We start from the raw sequence: 18,270 nt of genomic DNA, 5'->3' as shown, positions 1-18,270 counted from the left end.
AGGAGGGTTGTAGTAGCAGAAAGGGAAGGGAAACAACAGGGGTTGTACACAGCCAGCATTTGGTCGATATATATACAGACATTCGGTGGTAAATACATGATACAGGCAAGACCAGTTTAGTGGGTATACACTGTGCTCATAGGGTTACTGTGACAGGGGTAAGGGATGTAGGGACAGAGAAACATTTCAGTGGTGGCAATAATGTATATTGTATATAAATGCTAGCATAGGGTATGGGGTAGATTAAGTGTACGACAGTGCGGTGGCGGTGGGTGCAATTGGCCTTCTGCCTAAATGCCCATGCCAGTCAGCCTTTCTGTATCAGTGTAAGCTTGTGCCTGTGTGCAATACATGACAAAGAAGCCAAAGATATGACTGACTGTGGGATAGCTACAATATTTTTTTAATCTTTAAACTGTGTCAACTAAAACCACAGGAACTCCAATGATTTTGCCAGAAATATATCACAATTTATTAAATAGTTTGTTAATCAGTCAAATGATATGAGTCGCAATGTAAGAATGTGTGCATAATGTATTTATATTTATGTTTATCCATTTTGCTGGTATCTAACACAGTATTTTTTAAATAGGCCTACATAAAATGGACACACATTTGACATGTATGATAGATCATGATTGATGACTTTGAAGGAACCTCTCACCGGCATTACTTAAGGTTCCCCGTAGGTCTGGTAGATCTGGATTAATCATGTGTCTTTGGCCAGGGCCTACCTCTGCCAGGTTAAAGGATAAATTACTTAATTGTCCTGGCAACCAAGCACACCGGGAAGGACTCCTGTTTCTAGAAGAAGGAACAAGGTCACCTGTATATGAGTAGAGGAATGCAGGGACTTAAATGATTGTATGTTGTTAAATATGTCAGGTTTGGTCTAACAAACAAAGTATGCATATTTAATAATGCCTGTTTCTGGTTTTATCTGGTTTTATCAGAGGAGGAAACCTTTTAATCAGGAGAACATGTTTAATCAGTTTAATCAGAATTACATCCTCAATATTTTCAGCACCTTTGAATATTTTTGCAGAAATAATGTTTCTCTCCTGTCTTTTTCTGACCATTGTTTTGTTCGAGGATTCCACAAAGCTCAGCCAGGTTTATGTGCCCTCCTCAAACAACCGCCCAAACTCGCAGAAACCAAAAACGGGATTACCAAGAAATTACGTTACTACTCAGACAGCTGAGTTCAAACGCTGTATGTTGGCACCATGCCTGGGCGGCAGAGGACCATGAACTCTCCTCAGTGCTAAGGTACAGCACAGACTGTGCTTTGAGAGAGGAAGCACTTTTGCATTAGCAGGGTGTCAGCAGATTAGCCCTTAAAACCATCACCTATGTGTAGCCTACCTCTTGAAGGCCATTTCCATAAATGATATAGTCTAAGGGAGTAGAGCATACATGTCTTTGAGTATGTGTGCATTGAAAAGTTCCCTGCACTTTGGAGGTAAGGCTCGATTGTGATAAACAATCGCACCTCATAGAAGTTGTTGTTGACAGCCAATTGACTGTTATCATTTTCAACTTCCATCCATTGCATGTCCTGCCCTTGTCCAGGTGACCAGATGAAGAACGTGCTATGTACAATAGCCATTTTCCTAGGAGTAATACAACAACATTCCCATTAGGGCTCCATTTCACCCCTGGTTGAACTCCTATCTCTGTTTGAAGCGCCTCTGAGAGTCAGTTCTTTGTAAGCACTTGGCAAAAATGAAGACATTTAACATCATATATTATTATGAATTGATGAGTAAAGAATCTTACAATCGCTTTCCTTGACAAGCCCGGTACCTGTGTCTAGTTTCAGTATAAATGCCTATCAGAGTGCGTACTGGTATCTCTGAGTGGGAGATGGATGGGTGGGGGGGATACCCTACATACATGCAGGAGGAAACGTAGTACATTGCTCAATAGACAATGTTGGTGAGATAATTGTGTCAGAAGTGTTAAAAAGGTTGGCAAAACATATTAAAAAAAACAGCTGCAAAAAGCATTGAGGGTGCCAAACAGCTCAGCAGGTCAGAATTGATAGCATTATGGCTACACGCTCTCACAGCAGGTTTCATGCCAATTGACAAAAGGGTGGCGAAGTTGTGAGGCCAGTTTGCGTTTGGTGTCAATACGTCAAAATGTTGCTGATCCTGATGGTCAGATGATAATCTATGCCAAATATGGCTTTGCCACCGATTCCAAAACTCCATATGACAACTTTAGTGAGGCTTCTTCTGAAGATCATCTATGCCACTTTTGGTGAAGATTTGACAAAATATACAGCCTGTGATTTTTTTTTAATTTAACTTAATCCAAGGAATCCAACGGTATCTCATTTTTTTAAATCAGCATACGGTTCAAAAGTTAAACCTTTGCACCTCCAACTTCACCCATTGGTGGCGCTAGCTCAGTTGCATCACAGGCATGAAACTGAAAAGAATCAGGGGGCTGAGCTCAGTCAGTGTGCCCAGTTTTTTTACAATACGGTTCTAGGGGCTGCCACAGACTCCCATGACAGGACAGAATCTGGAAAGATGAAAATGACTAATAAGAACAGGTAGAAACACCATGAAAGGCGAAAGGCAATAGTTATTCAAGGAAGGGAATACATATAAATAAATATTATAAAATGGTGTTACCAATGACATGCATAAGACACAAATATCTACATGTTAACCAAATCACATGACCATCATACTGTATGACATGTAATAGCTATGCTATAGGCCTTGTGCATCATGACCAGCCCATGGGAAAGTCATTGTGTGTGAAATCGTGTGCCAAGTGAGAGGCCTTCTGGCAAGACCTAATTAGACAAGGATTGCTGTCGTCATGCTGGTGTTCTTGACTTCCACTAAAGTCTTATTAACTGCCTTTAAATCCAGATGGCGTGTACTTTGGTTGAACTGAGACTGGCTCAGGTCACCTGCAGCAGCACACAGACTGCTTTAGTACAGCTGTAATACCTGTAGACCTTCATTAAACAGTAGTGATATATATAGACATGGTCTAAAAGCACTGCTTTAAAGACCTGAACTATATAAAATAATCACAAACACTGATTCTTTTAAAAAGTCATCGACAGATCAGGAACATTTTGCATTGTTGCACAGTTGAATCAAGTACAAGAGTCATAATGCTCATAAATTAGGTACGTGTTAAGGACACTCTTGTCAAACAAATAAATAATCATGTAGGCATGTTTCAGGAAGCTCAGACGTAACCCACAGCAGTAGGAATTCATTTGATCAGTGGAGGGGATCATGTCTGAGGGCTGAGGGATCCATCAGCACCTGTCATGAGATCCGTCCCTTCACAGTTGTCATTGTTTACTCTTTAGCTCAACAATGTTCTAATTTTAACTGTGAGGTGCTAATCAGACACCTCACCTTTGCCCTTTACTTGATTCAGAAAGGAAGAGCCACCTTGACCACGCTCCTGCTTGTGAACAGTCCTCCTTTACTAGACCTTCTTCAGGGAGGAAGAGCCACCTTAACCACACTCCTGCTTGTGAACAGTCCTCCTTTACTAGACCTTCTTCAGGGAGGAAGAGCCACCTTAACCACGCTCCTGCTTGTGAACAGTCCTCCTTTACTAGACCTTCTTCAGGGAGGAAGAGCCACCTTAACCACACTCCTGCTTGTGAACAGTCCTCCTTTACTAGACCTTCTTCAGGAAGGAAGAGCCACCTTAACCACACTCCTGCTTGTGAACAGTCCTCCTTTACGAGACCTTCTTCAGGAGGGAAGAGCCACCTTAACAGTCCTCCTTAGATGAGCCTTATATCCCCACACCCATCTCCCCATCAGAACCTCAGGCACCAAGTAAGTTGCCATGGCAGCATTTATGTCACCTCAATCATTCCATTCCTCTTCAGGGGCGTCTGTGGAAGAAGCCTTTGAAAACTTTGAACACAAATCATACCTTTTGGATCCAAATCTACTAATGTGTAAACTATGAACATAAATCAAACCTTTTTAATCCAAATGTACTAATGTGTACTCATACCAACCCAAACTGAACAATTAATCTAGTTTGAACAGTTTCATGGAGCAGTCTTTTAAGGCACAACTCAGGCACACATACTAATGATCAAAACCAGGTGTTAGTGTGGATTATAGTTCCTCTTTGTCACGGCCACCATATCTTTTTTTATATAATATATTTCATGTTATCCACAGTGTCAATCTAAAGATCTTTAACTTGCCTAAAAGTATGAAAAGAGCTAAATAAATAAAATCATTAAAAATGTTAAATGCTCCTCAGAGGTAATAATACCCAGTGCCTTTGTGGTGTTGGGCCAGTCATACAACTCCACTACTTCCTGCAGAGGACACATAACACTGGAGACAATATTTAGCAAGGTATACTGCCAGAAGATGGACCAGTGATGTATGTCTTTCAGTCTGACATAAGCTGATGTAGAGTACGGTATAGTTTACCTCACTTACGTACTTTATATTTTACTTCACTTACATACTTTATAGTTTACTTCACTTACGTACTTTATATTTTACTTCACTTACATACTTTATAGTTTACTTCACTTACGTACTTTGTCGAATACTTCACCTACGTACTTTAAAGTTTACTTCACTTAGGTACTGTGCAACACATGTCATCAATCTGCAACAAAGCACAGGTTTTCAGTGTCAATCAATTAGATGAAACTGATATTGAGGGGGGAAACGCCCCCTACTGTTTAAAAAACATTACGGTAAGATCTTGTGGAAGTGTATGTGTAATCAACATGTCATAACCAAACTCTCACCAGACAGCGACAAAGAACAGTAAAATGTATTTACATAATTTCCAAGTACAAAGAACACTTAAGCAAAAAAAATAATCAAATCAAAACTACACCATTGAAGGCTAAATGTAATTCCAAAGTCATACTAATCACAGCTGAAATCCTTGACGCGTATGTACATAATTCTAGTTACATACATCTTAAGAGATAACTAATTGAAAATTCTGATACAAACAAACACAGCATGGTATCACAAGTCACGGTGCAATTGTTTGGCAGTTCATTTTTACAACACAATAAACCTTAACCATGTTTCCACAAGGTCTCATTCAGAGCTCTCAAAGATAGGCTTCCTTCACTATTTCTGCAATATTATACAGTTTGACCCATATTCACTATAGCCACCTTAAATCCAGTGTATAACTACCATAAAGCACTCTACACTTAAATCACCTCTTTAGAGAGTTTCCCTCACAGTCTCAGATGACCATGACTTATAACCATTTACACATACATTCTGTACTGAGGTGGCAAACAACTAGGGTGCACACTCTTCTCTTCATAGGCTGTTCATCAATAAGATATCAAAACTCACTTCAAAACTGTATGGAATGGACAAATACTACAAATCCAACCAAAGGCATATGTATACAAATGCCAGTCCCCGAATCTGGTAGAAACTTATTTCTCAACAGATGGGGTTACCTCTAGTTCTTCCTAAAGATGAGGTTACCTAGTTCTCCCTAAAGATGATTCCCTTAAATGTATGAGAAAATATCAATGAGTTGTAACAAGATGGGTGAATATGAGGTGTTCCGGTGAGATCAAATTGAGGGTCTGAGAACAAAATGGCCTTGACCTCCTTCTGCCACTTTCTTGTATCTTTTCTGAGTTCTGGTTGGTTTAAAAACTCCAAATAACGGTGATCTTCCTCTTTTGTTTCAGTCCTCACACTTTTGAGGTTCATTCTGCAACACAACATAGACAGGCTTTGGTTACTACGTCAAAATACTAGTCAATCAAACATGGAACCAGCAGATAACAAAGTGGCATATAATATGGGTCATTTAACATATACAGCCCAACTCTCCCAGATATCTTCTATGATTAAAACCTCAATATCTGATCAGACACTCCTCTCTGCTTTGAATCTGGAATAAAAGACCTCCACTGTTACCTTGACACCCATTGTCCTCCTCTCTTCTTGTACACTTGAGGTTTTATCTGTATCTTGCAGGGCTTTGGTCTCAGGGGTGCCGTCCAGGGGATTTCCAGCCTCAGTAGGACTTTTCTCAGCCTCCTCCCTGTCGGCTGTGGACGACTCTGCTGCACGGCCATCCTCAGCAGCAGCTGTGTGGACTTTACCCTGGCTTTTCACCTGTGTTTGGGCCTCGTGCCCGGCTCTTGGATCCTCTGTACTGGTAGTGTTGGCCTCAGGGCCAGGTACTCCAGGGTCATCTGTGTGTGTTTCAACTGTGTGTGTTTCCTCAGTCCCACCATCTGCACGCTCTGTGGGCAAGGATGAAGAATCCACATCGCCCTCTTCAGCTTCTATCTCCTCGCTGCCCACCTTCTTGACCCGCCGGGACGGGGGCCGACGCCTCACCGACAGCCGAGCTCTGCTCTGTGAAAAGAGGATGCAGACATTTTAGACAGGAAATTACATTGATTCACTTACAACACTGACAACCTCAACACTTCCAGAAACCTAGGACAAATTGAGACAATTATCATCCTGTTCACCCAGCTAAATAACAGCAACAAGGTCCTCGATAAGCGTGGTGCAAGACTTTCCACTATCTGGGTAAAGACCAATCTACGCCCCTTCACTCTTACCTTATTGATGCTGGGGAGCAGAGCGCCATCTGCTGGACTCTCAAAGCTAGCCGGGGACTCCTCCTCCTGTTTATCTGCCCCTGGTGTGGGGCTAACGGGGCTACTGGGGCAGTGAAGGGAGAACCCTGGAGGCTGCAGCCTCAACCCTGGACTCTTTGGGGAGGGCAACAAGGCCGCAGGGGAAAGAGCGAGGTTGGACTGGAAGACAAGGTAGGGTGGAACACACATGAGACGTGGCACTTATGCGCACTGGTGTAAACACAGACAGACCTCTTCCATTAGATACCAAAAAACCTAACCCACATGAAAATCACCCTGAGAATGGAAAAATTAAAGTTTTTAAACACTGAGTATATAAAATGTCCCCTACAGGATGCTGACATACAGGAGCTAAATGATTAGGTTAATCAGTCCTTCCTTGTGCAAATTCTCAAAAACGCTTGGTGATTTTGAGTTAGATCAAATCAATCACAAATAATGCCGAAATTCTATGACTGCATTTTTTTGCGGAAATATGGTGGTAATAAGAGAAATTGGAAACCTGCAATTGTCGGAAATACTTGAATTTATGAAAACGCAAAATTCAGAATGCTGGTTAAATCCTTTATATGAATCAACTTCTGGTAGCTCTTAAATCACTGTTTGTCACTTCACTTTTCAGTGCGCAAGTAAAATCTATTGGACTACACTGAATGTTGGAAGAAAGTACCTAGCAAATTGAAAAGTGACGACAGCGGGGACCTAAGCGATGATGCTCTCACCTGCAGCTTCTCAATAAGAGCAGAGTTTCTGTTTCTGGACCTGGCAGGACGTGCAGAGGCGCTGTCCGCTTTCTGAAGGGCAAAAACACAATAACGCAACAAACAGCTTTCCTGTTGGCTCTGATATTTACATACATGACCATTAAAACAGAACCCTTATTTATCATCAGGTCAATCATAAACAGTCAACCATGATACTATTATCATAAACAAATATGATGTAACTATGCATATCCTGAACAAACCACCATAATAATACAATCTTAATCAAAAGATGGCACTACTGAACAACCATGATATCCCATTTATGAACTGTGACCACAGCCATGCAACATCATTTAGCACCAGAGGGGTGAGAGAGCGCTCAGTCTTACCTGGTCTTCTCCCTGGCTCTCGTCACTTTTGGCAGGTATCTGCAGAGTGCGAGGGGGCCTCCGTCGAACCGGTTTATTCTGCCAGAGAGCAACATCAGAATCTGCCTAAGAAACTGCCTCAATCGCAGCCTCTGAACAGACAGAGAGCTGAGACAGCGTTGCGCGCTGGCCCTGACTCACTCCAGTGTGCTGCTATCTGGAGTGGTAGGTAGCACTTCATTTGAACCCTGCATCATAAGACCAACATAATTTCCAAATTCTGTTGTATGTTAATACAATGACCCTAACATCTTTCAATTTCAATAAGCATGTCAAAAACATATTATGACATGTCATGTCCTGTCATAAGCTCTGATGACAGCTGAGGTCCTGCCACTTGACAGTGTCATTGAGTCATTGTCATGACAGGTTTCAGAAAAATTAGATGCCAAAACAGCTTCGTCACATGTTATTAAGCCTTAATGGCCTTCCTATTGTTATTACAGACAATAACAGATTATGGTGACGTCACTATTTCATCACGGCAACTCCCTATCATAACTCTTAATGGCAGTGAATGACATCTGCCATGATATGTATACTACATGGCAATGTTAGTCTCATACGGCAAGGCTCTAGTAAACGGTGACTAGGTATTATGCTACCAGTGACTATAGTATGAGAAAGGCTTATCAAAAACTGTAGCAAGACTGATTTGATAGATAAGGAACATGGGGTGGAAGTTACACAGGATGCTGCAAACCAAAGGAGCAAGATAGAAATGACAGGCATTCACACGCAGCACAGTAAAGAAAAGACAAGAAAACGGCGGCAAAAACATGGAAGTAATAACAGCAAATCAAAGAGATTTAGTGCCAGATTAAAATGAATGTGGAACTCCAGGAAGGCAGAATCATCTGAAGTCACAAACACTTGAAAAAGGAAGGAAAATGGAGCATGAGAGGGTAGGCTATAGTGGCAGAGAAGCAGAAATCTTAAAGCTATTCTGCAATAAACTGCTGGTCTGTGTACTTTGTATTCGACAGTGAAATCTTACTGAGGAAGCTTGAGCAACATTCAGCACCAGGATCACAAACAGATCTTTCCATCATTTTCACTATGGACACATAATATAGCTACATTATTACAAAATATAGCTGTATACACCGGAGAGATTTTTCTGTTTATTCAAGTAATTAAGTGGTTAGGTGTTCCATACTGTGTATACCTAACTGTAACACATCATTGGAAAATGGACATCAATAGCAGTGACTGAAGAGGCTGGCAGAAGCAACGGGGAAGATATGAAGAGAATAGACATTATGAACCTCACCGCATCATACACAGCACAACTGGAGATACTGTGACCTTTGAACTTTCCAGCCAACTCCGCAACTGACACTTTAACAACAGGGTTACCCTGTAATGCAGAAACACCAAACTCAAAGCACAGCCTGCAGTCAGGGGAGGAACATCAATTAAATGAAAAAGTAAAATGGCCTCTGCTGTCATGGATGAATGATGGAGGATGTTGGGTAACTCTGCTCTCTGCTGCCAAAGCTCTTAATGTAGTAACAAGAGGTATTAGACTATGACACTTCACAGGAAAGATGCTGCTGTAGTCTCTCCACCGGATCTACTTGTAGAAACCCTTGGCCTACACCTTATCATCCCAACCATGTTATGTTTTTATGTGTTGTGTTCATTTACCACATGTATGCTAACAAGCTCATCCTGATATGTGTATGATTTATATTCTGCCATGTTCCTGATTTGTTTCCCCTCCCCTTCTGCCACAAAACACAGAAACATGATTTCCGGGATGGTTCACATGGTGAAGGTTGACCCACTAAGGAGCAAAATGTAACGAAAAAGAAAAGCACCATGACACCTGTTAAGGAGAGTGAAGCCAGGGCTCATGTACCTGACCACAAGCCCAAGCAGAACAACAGAGGGCACAAATAAGTGACATTTAACTTCCTGCCAGAAGTGCCTGTGCCGTGAGCTCATGTTTTGGCCTCAGTTTCAGTGGGTATGTTATCTCTGCAGACTTAACTGAACTTTAATCAATGAGCCATGAGAGAACTTAAAGTCAAACCCTCGCTCTCATATTAGCTAGAGCTCAATCACGCTTTTAGACATTGTTCTGACATTATCCAGACTGTGGGTCTTAGGTCAGACACAGCTGTGGAGAACTGTTGCATTTATTCCTTGTATGGGGAATGTTGCTGGCCTTCAAGCACATGTGAACAGGCAACCAGGGCTCACAAGTTGATCAGGGAGAAGAAAAGACTGTGGTGCTCAGAATACAGAATAACCACAGAAGGGCAAGAGTGGTTAAATAATATTGATTGGGTTGAAGACAGTAACGCTGCGTGTAAGAAATATTTGACGCTGCAGTTAGACACCCAGCCCGTGTCTTTACGATGTTTACCGTCCACTGTGTCTATCATTTTCACACCAGAGGCCAATCAGCGGTCACCCAAATAGAAACAACCCATAAGAGATCCGGCTCTATTCTGCACGACCATGGGCCAGATCTGGACCGGTCCGAAGCCAGCGCTTCCCGCTGCTGTCAGGGAAAGCTCTCTGACAGCTGCCGTTATGAGCCGCGCGGAGACTCGGCCCTAGCTGGCTGCCGGAGGGTTCGCATAGCTGACATTCAGGAGATAATGAACTCACATTGGCAGCTCACCACAGAAACGCATACCGCCACCCACCACACGTCAACTCAACAGAGTAGCTCAATCTGGAATGGACCCAGCCTCCATCTGGCGCGGGTTACACCCGACACACGGTCTATTACATTGTGTCAAACATAGTTAGAAATGGGTGACTTCCTTGTATATTTTCATAGCCCCGACACACTCTGGTTACATTCAAATCAGAAATGTGATACCCTGCCTTCGGATGCTTTTACCATAGTAAAAATGTAAGTGAACGTGGAAATCTCATCTCACCGTGTATTAACTGCAAACTTATAGGCCTAAACCTACGCTGTACCAATTTGAAGTAGGCTAATTAAACAGAAGTATGTCATACATATCTGTTTCACACTTGTGGTCAAACAGGTGCTTTTTAAAACTCATAGCAAGTTAGGTCATGTTCTTATTTGAAAATATAAAACTACATGAACATATTGCACCTCCATGCAACGCGCAATCTGAAAACACTGCACGGTCCAAACGTATCATATTCATTAGGCATATGGTGAAGTTCCGCTACTTTGTAACATGTTATGTAACGTTTGACCACACCAGGGCCGTTTTCATTTCATAATGACGGAGGTGTGAGAGTCTCATGTAGGCTATCAATGTGCCCAGTGAAATTTCAAATGTAGCTTACTTCTATGCGGTAAAACACATTGTAACAAAACATATTCCGTTTTAATCGTGCTTAAATAAAGTGTTCACTTTTGCCCACTGCCACCTAAACATCCATTTGCAGTGAAATACTAAACTAGGTATCCGCATTAGGTAGCCTACCTTCAGACTAAACAGCAGCCAACTAAATCATATTGTAAAATCAATCATAACAGTAATAGCAAAAGAAAGGAATATTATTGACCCTAACAAAACGATGTCACTAGTCAAATGAAACCTAAGTCATTTTAGCCAAAACAGCTGCCTAACAGTATTGACATGATGAGCAATAAAACACATTTCAGCTAAAAGGGTTTGCAGACAAAACCATTCCTTCAGCTGTACTGAATCTGAAGCAGCAGTTACATTTGAAGGCAAAGAAAAGCAAACAAAGATTAAACTTTACCTCCATCAAGATTGGGAACAATTGTCTCACCGATGTTCTATCTTATTCCCCGTCTCCTGGTGGCAAAACACTCTATTTGTCTATGCTGTGCGAGCAAGCAATTTGAGAACCCGTAGGCCTAACGTAACTGTGTCGAAGAAGGTGGTCTTGTGGTTATATTTAGTTTGAACTCACCCAGCGTGCGCAAGGTTGCGAGATTGTCTCATATGCGTGTGACGCACCCGCTGTCTTCCTACCGCCCTTTTCAAACTGTTTTGCATCCTTAGGTACACAAAACGGAAAGCCTATAAACACCGGAAAGACCGTTAAACTACACAGCAAACTATTTTTGTGATTGAGTGCATTCTGAGAAGGCAAATCATCTGTTGATACAATTCTGTTAAACATCCAAACTGATTTTCGTGGAACTTAAGGTGGCACTTCTCTACAACGGGCCTTGTCTTTCTGACTGGAAGAGAGGGGTAGTCCTATTGATGCAGCATCTTCAGACTTGAAGAGCTCAATTTAAAGCAGTCAAATTGTAGGCTTTCAGGCAATTGTATACTCTTAAGCATAGAAGCAAGTACAGTAACCAGGTCTACAACCTATTCTAAAGGAGCTAAAATAAGAAAAACAACTTTCTGAGCAGACAACGGAAGCTGCACACGACACTTCCTTCCTGATACGGACTTCCTCTAAAGCAGGGATGTCAAACTGAAATACATCCAAACTAATTTGACACAGAGGGACAAAATAAAAAAACTTCTTTCAAGCTGAGGGCCTGACATATTCAATATAAAAAAATTAATTAAAAAAAAGATATATTATATCTATTTCATATGTTAACATGAAGTTACGTTTAACATAAGCCTATTGAATCTTGGACAAGTAGCCTAAAGTTTAGGCCTCTCTTTTCTGCATATCGCAGGCGCTCCATCTCAGTCCCACAAGTTTGTCCCATAGCAGCCCCTTTTCATTTACACATTTGGATACCTCTTCAAAGAGATATTTCCCTGTGGTTGTGCCATGCATTGATTTAAATGCAATGCTTGAGTTTAAGCATGTACATTTTTTGTTTGAATTAACAGAATATGGTCCGGGTGATTCATGTGAAATTATGGGTATGTTCAGGAAACAAATACAAGACAGGCGGGGTACACAATAATACATTTAATCTTACCAGATAGGATTTCCAAAGGCTTTATGTCTTTTTCCATAGGACAGGAAAAAGACATTTCTTTCGTATATCAGACATTATAAAATCAGTTAACTGTAGTATCTGAAAAAAAAAGTCTTAAAAAAGACCTTTGGACCATCGCAGTAAGAAAATACAAAACGAAAGATAAAACCAAACAAAACACTATCCGACAACTTCCTCTAAAATATATTATGATCCAAAATTTGATTTCACAAAACACCACAGGAGTTGTATATTTACCATTTAGATAAAGCTACTCAAAAGTTAATTTTTTTTTATTCATTTTTGTTTTCTTCTTTATCTGGTCAGTCCTTAAAGATTTTCTTCACTCAAGATATTGAAACTAACAGTCTAACCTGCTACATTAAAATAATTCAGACAAAAAAATGAAAAACATGATTCAACAGACGAGCCAAACGCATGCCACAGGCCCCTGGCTGCAATGTTACACTAATAGTCTAAACCTAGGGATAAAAAAAAATAAAAAATACTAAAAAAAATCCAAAACAAAAAACTTCAGAAGTCCATGATTCACCAAGATCCAGAACTGGCTTAACTGTCGGCCCAATGAGTCCTGTGCCTAAACGGCAAAGGCTGGTTGGGCTACAGATCAGAAGCCGTTCCCCCCTTCATCTCAGATGAAGCTTATTCGCTCTTCTCCCCACGTGTGAATTCCTCTCTCACAGACTCAGCCTCCTCCTTCATCTTCTGTTCCTGCATCCGGTTGCGGGTCGAGCCTAGAAGAGGCAGAAAACTCATCAGTCAACTGGATGGATGAATGAATGGATGGATGGATGGATGGATGGATGGATGGATGAATGAATGAATGAATGAATGAATGAATGAATGAATGAATGAATGAATGAATGAATGAATGAATGAATGAATGAATGAATGAATGAATGAATGAATGAATGAATGAATGAATGAATGAATGAATGAATGAATGAATGAATGAATGAATGAATGAATGAATGATGGATGGACAAACAAGGCAGCAGTGGAAGCATACAGACCACAGATCTTTTCAACGTGCCACGTGTCCCCTTGTTGGATTTCAAAGGTAGCGCACTCAAGCTCATTAATGGCGACAGGAGAAGTTGAAGTGAAATTGTGTATATTTGACCTGTAGTGTGTAAGACGACATGACTGTACTCACTCATTTCTGTAAGCTTCTGAATCAATGCTGATCCTCCACTGGGTTTGCTAGGAAAAACAAAACAAAGTCAAACTGCGTTCAACATGTCCATGTGCATGGGGGAAACCACAACACTTACTCAAATGACTAGTTTGAAGGCACTGGTGTAAATAAAACTGTGAACGTTTTAAAAAAAATCCTCTCATCCCAAAAACAGTGTTGGGGAAGCATAGCTTTCTAAGCTACCAATTACTTCACACTGGAAGAAGTTGAACAACAGCAATGCTACCCTAAGGAGAGTTGCAGTCCAGTTATCTAAAGCTTCTTAGAAAAAGGTAGCTCAAACTACCACTAATGGCAGCAAAAAATGCCACTCAACTGCAAATAGTGCCAACTTGTTCCCTGGTTATACATTAAAAAAAAAAAAAAAAAAGATACCACTATTCACAGGAAAGTGCAAGGAAAGTCAGCATTGGTTTTGTATACAATGTCCATCAGTCAGACACCTGGCCTTCAGAAACTAGTCCAGTTGGGGGTATTGCCCCCTAGATGCCAGTTGGCGTATTGTGCCCTAGAGTCCAGTTGGGGGTATTGCACCCCAGAGTCCAGTTGGGGGTATTGCACCCTAGAGTCCAGTTGGAGTATTGCACCCTAGAGTCTGCCTCCCGTGTCTAGAGGTTCAAGTCTGCCTCCCGTGTCTAGAGGTTCAAGCCTGCCTCCCGTGTCTAGAGGTTCAAGTCTTGCGCTTGAGGAATGTGCTTCTCACAACGCAGGCGTACACATGGCCTACCTGCCGTCCGACTCGTCCTGTCCGTCCGTGTCGAAGCGCAGTCTCTTCAGAGGCTTGGGTCCGGAGCTGACGTCTACCCGCCTCTTCAGGGTCCCCTCACTGCTCTTCACCATCTCATTTATCTTCTGGAACCGCTCAGAGTTCTGTAGGAAACCCCGGAACGCAGAACAGTGCTGTATAATAAGATATCAGCTAAGATTTACTAAGTGTCTTATATATTAAAAATGTGTTTTAGTCATTTATTTTCTTAAATATTTAGTTTTAAATTGTATTCAAAAAGTATTTATTAACATATACCAAACACTTTGACAACCACTCACCCCAAACGATTCCCCAAGTGATATTAGGATCCTGTTAAAAAGAGAGTGGAGAGGATGAAGCTAAGCAAAGCTAAGCAAATAATTACAGTTAGAGAGGCTGAAAGCCATCCCCTGCAATACTGTTCTACTTTGCTAAAGCTAGTGTGAAAGCAGCCTGACCTGGAGCGAGGGGTCATCGGGGATGCACAGCTCTTCATGGGCGACACGTAGACATTGCCGCCCCCCGGGACGCGCAGGGGAGAGTTGGGATACTTGTAGGGGCTGCGGGGGATGTGCGGGACGGGAGACAGGGTAGGAAGCTAGGGGAAGAGGCAAAACATCCGTCAGTGGGGGGGGGGACACAGTCAGGTAAGGCACATGACATTTAGATGCTGACATGAGTTACGTAAGTCATTCTCATCCTGTTTTGGAAAGTGATCGAGTGCTAATGTTTTTGTTTTAAATGTTTTGCAACAACTGAATTCTATTCTTTTGTTAAACTGCAACTGCAACTGCAATGTTCATATCTTCTATTATTTGGAACTCAGCTTCTGGACTGAAGTGGCTAGAGGGCAGTAGAGAGTCAGCTAGCGGGAGCTGAGGGAGAAATGGCAGCTCACCCTGGAGGAGGCATACTGGAGGATGTTGGTTTTGAGCTTCTGCATGAAGACCATGTTGTAGAAGACGATGATGGAGTCATACTTGCCCTCACTGATCAGGACGTGCTTAAATGTCTGAAACACAGGAAGAATAGAATCTGGATCAGGTCCTACAGAAATTCAACCCACTGTTTCATGCATATGCAAAACACAAATGAGTGACTAAAAAGAAAAATAAGTGAATTACTAATTAACTACAAGGTCCATCGGAGAGCGCACACCTCTGCAAAGGCCAAATGTCGCAATGTTATTGAAGTGAAAAACTATTTGAGGATCCGCCCCGTGATGCAATCCACTATAAAATGTAATTGGTTCTTCCTTGGCCCATGCTACACCCCTCCCAACAGGTTTTAATGAAAATTAGCCTGTTAGTTTTTGCGTAATCCTACTGACAGACAGACGGAAACAAAACCATAATGTCCTTGGTGGAGGTAAAGGAGTCACTACTGCTAAGGATGTATGCAGAAAAAAAAGAAAAAAATCAATAAACAAAGCTAACGACTACAACAGAATACATACAAAAATGTGTGAGTAAACAATGAAAAGAAAAATAGCCTCAGATACTACTCAGCATCCCCAAACACAGCTTCCCCCAAACAGATCATTAGGGTGTAAATGTGATGTCCTCACCTCCTGGATTGTATTTGGGAGTTCTTTGTATGCGGTCACGATGGTTTTGAAGCGCAGGTCCACAAACTTCACTTTGCAGATGGCGTACATGGCCGACATCATCAGCTGGCGTGTGAGAGAGAGGGAGAGACAGAGGGAGGGAGGGAGAGACAGAGGGAGGGAGAGAAAGGGAGACGAGACTGATTAGTGCTCGTGCCTCAGGGCGCTTACAGTCCTGTTAAAAATGCCGTTTCATTTTACTGGCGTCAGAAGTGTCATTAGCTCAACTGGTAGAGCAAGGTGCTCACACGGAGGCCATGGGCTCGGGCTCCCACCTGGGGGAAGAAATGCTGCCAAGCTAACCTCACTGTTGGGTGTTCCTGGGCTACAACTGCCTGGCAAATGGTAATAATAATAATAATACCTTTTATTTATAACGCGCTTTTTCAATGACTCAAAGCGCACAGTCATACCAGTGACGGAAAGCGTGGCAACCAAGCCCTTACTTATTCTCTCGCTCACATACTCACTCTATCACACGCACACGCACTCACGCACACACCACAATATCTTCAGATGGGCCTGAACACATTTAAACATTCATCTAAACATTTATGTTTCATAGTTTAATAGGTTTATGAGGAATTCAGAGAATAGATCTCCTCTTAATATCTGAAATTCTTGTTTTGTTTGTTTGTGCAACTTGACTTGTTTCCCAGCGTAGTGTAAGGGTAGGGTCACTTTATTGTCACACACTAGGGGTCCATGCCGGGTAACTTTAATGTCTCACACTAGGGGTCCATGCAGGGTAACTTTAATGTCTCACACACTAGGGGTCCATGCAGGGTAACTTTAATGTCACACACTAGGGGTCCATGCAGGGTAACTTTAATGTCGCACACTAGGGGTCCATGCAGGGTAACTTTAATGTCACACACTAGGGGTCCATGCAGGGTAACTTTAATGTCGCACACACTAGGGGGGTCCATGCAGGGTAACTTTAATGTCACACACTAGGGGTCCATGCAGGGTAACTTTAATGTCTCACACTATGGGTCCATGCCGGGTAACTTTAATGTCTCACACTATGGGTCCATGCCGGGTAACTTTAATGTCTCACACTAGGGGTCCATGCCGGGTAACTTTAATGTCGCACACACTAGGGGTCCATGCAGGGTAACTTTAATGTCGCACGAACTAGGGGTCCATGCAGGGTAACTTTAATGTCGCACACACTAGGGGGGTCCATGCAGGGTAACTTTAATGTCTCACACTATGGGTCCATGCCGGGTAACTTTAATGTCTCACACTATGGGTCCATGCCGGGTAACTTTAATGTCTCACACTAGGGGTCCATGCCGGGTAACTTTAATGTCGCACACACTAGGGGTCCATGCAGGCTAATTTTAATGTCTCACACTATGGGTCCATATGGAGTGAGTACCTGGTCCAGGTGTCTGTCCTTGAGCAGCTCGTACTCGTCCTTGAGGGTGTGCTGCAGCAGGGTCCAGATGATGAGCTCCAGCTCCGGGTGGTCAGACAGCAGTCGAGTGCACAGCCTCTTCAGCCGCAGGTAAGCCACCCTGTACACTGCCAACCACACACACACACCATGTGTTATAAGACACTCTTCGCTACGATCTTTAGGGTGAGTTATACCTCCTGAACACTACTGAATCTGTACACTGCCAACCGCACACACGATGTGTTATAAGACACTCTTCGCTACGATCTTTAGGGTAAGTTATACCTCCTTATCTCCCTCTGGAGCGAAATACTGTTTTCTGATTGGCTAATGGGGTGTACATTAAGTTCGTTTAACCGGACACCTTGGACGTAGTCCCAGTAGAAAAGTTAAATCGTCGTTCCATATCAATGCTCTTGAATGGTTACCATTGACAACCAACGTAACGTTTTTTTCTTTTCTTCAAAAAACGCATTACTTTCTCTAACGGTAGCACTAGGCTTCAAAATAAGAATTCATCAGGTTATTATGCATATTAAGTTTCCTAAAGATAAAGGAAATTCTAAATAATAATAATAATAATAATTTGTACACTGCCAACCACACACACGATGTGTTATAAGAAATAATAATCAGAAATAACTCTTCGCTACCATCCT

General features: G+C 42.1%; 2 protein-coding genes across 2 annotated transcripts in view; both read right to left on the bottom strand.

Moving 5' to 3' along the window:
- Positions 1 to 5,648: 5,648 nt before the first annotated feature.
- Positions 5,649 to 11,602, bottom strand: dub (duboraya). Its single transcript, XM_080835465.1, has 6 exons — positions 11,475 to 11,602; positions 7,728 to 7,805; positions 7,354 to 7,425; positions 6,593 to 6,790; positions 5,934 to 6,380; positions 5,649 to 5,724 (listed from the first exon to the last, which is right to left on the bottom strand). Exons 1-6 carry the CDS (start codon positions 11,478 to 11,480, stop codon positions 5,698 to 5,700), a joined length of 828 nt encoding a protein of 275 aa, XP_080691591.1. The 5' UTR covers positions 11,481 to 11,602; the 3' UTR covers positions 5,649 to 5,697.
- A 1,006-nt stretch (positions 11,603 to 12,608) lies between these two features.
- rb1 (retinoblastoma 1) overlaps positions 12,609 to 18,270 on the bottom strand; it is a 28,938-nt gene continuing 23,276 nt past the window's right edge. Inside the window, exons 20-27 of the mRNA XM_080839331.1 lie at positions 17,591 to 17,736; positions 16,168 to 16,272; positions 15,499 to 15,612; positions 15,059 to 15,198; positions 14,900 to 14,930; positions 14,580 to 14,722; positions 13,811 to 13,857; positions 12,609 to 13,388 (exon numbers count right to left, since the gene is read on the bottom strand). Of these exons, the coding sequence (XP_080695457.1) occupies positions 13,297 to 13,388; positions 13,811 to 13,857; positions 14,580 to 14,722; positions 14,900 to 14,930; positions 15,059 to 15,198; positions 15,499 to 15,612; positions 16,168 to 16,272; positions 17,591 to 17,736 (818 nt within the window). The 3' untranslated portion in view covers positions 12,609 to 13,296. The remainder of the gene's footprint in view (positions 13,389 to 13,810; positions 13,858 to 14,579; positions 14,723 to 14,899; positions 14,931 to 15,058; positions 15,199 to 15,498; positions 15,613 to 16,167; positions 16,273 to 17,590; positions 17,737 to 18,270) is intronic.

Source organism: Sprattus sprattus, assembly GCF_963457725.1.
Source record: "Sprattus sprattus genome assembly, chromosome: 1".
NCBI classification, from domain to species: domain Eukaryota; kingdom Metazoa; phylum Chordata; class Actinopteri; order Clupeiformes; family Clupeidae; genus Sprattus; species Sprattus sprattus.
The sequence above is the reverse complement of the archived record's forward strand: the minus strand, read 5'-3'. Positions and strand labels throughout refer to the sequence as shown.

Bases quoted from the DNA above. Each gene is read 5' to 3' on its own strand.
- dub (XM_080835465.1), bottom strand. The intron at 6,791-7,353 runs GTGAGAGCATCA...CTTGTCTTCCAG, and splicing joins CTCTTATTGAGAAGCTGCAG to TCCAACCTCGCTCTTTCCCC. The intron at 6,381-6,592 runs GTAAGAGTGAAG...CTCTTTTCACAG, and splicing joins TGCTCCCCAGCATCAATAAG to AGCAGAGCTCGGCTGTCGGT.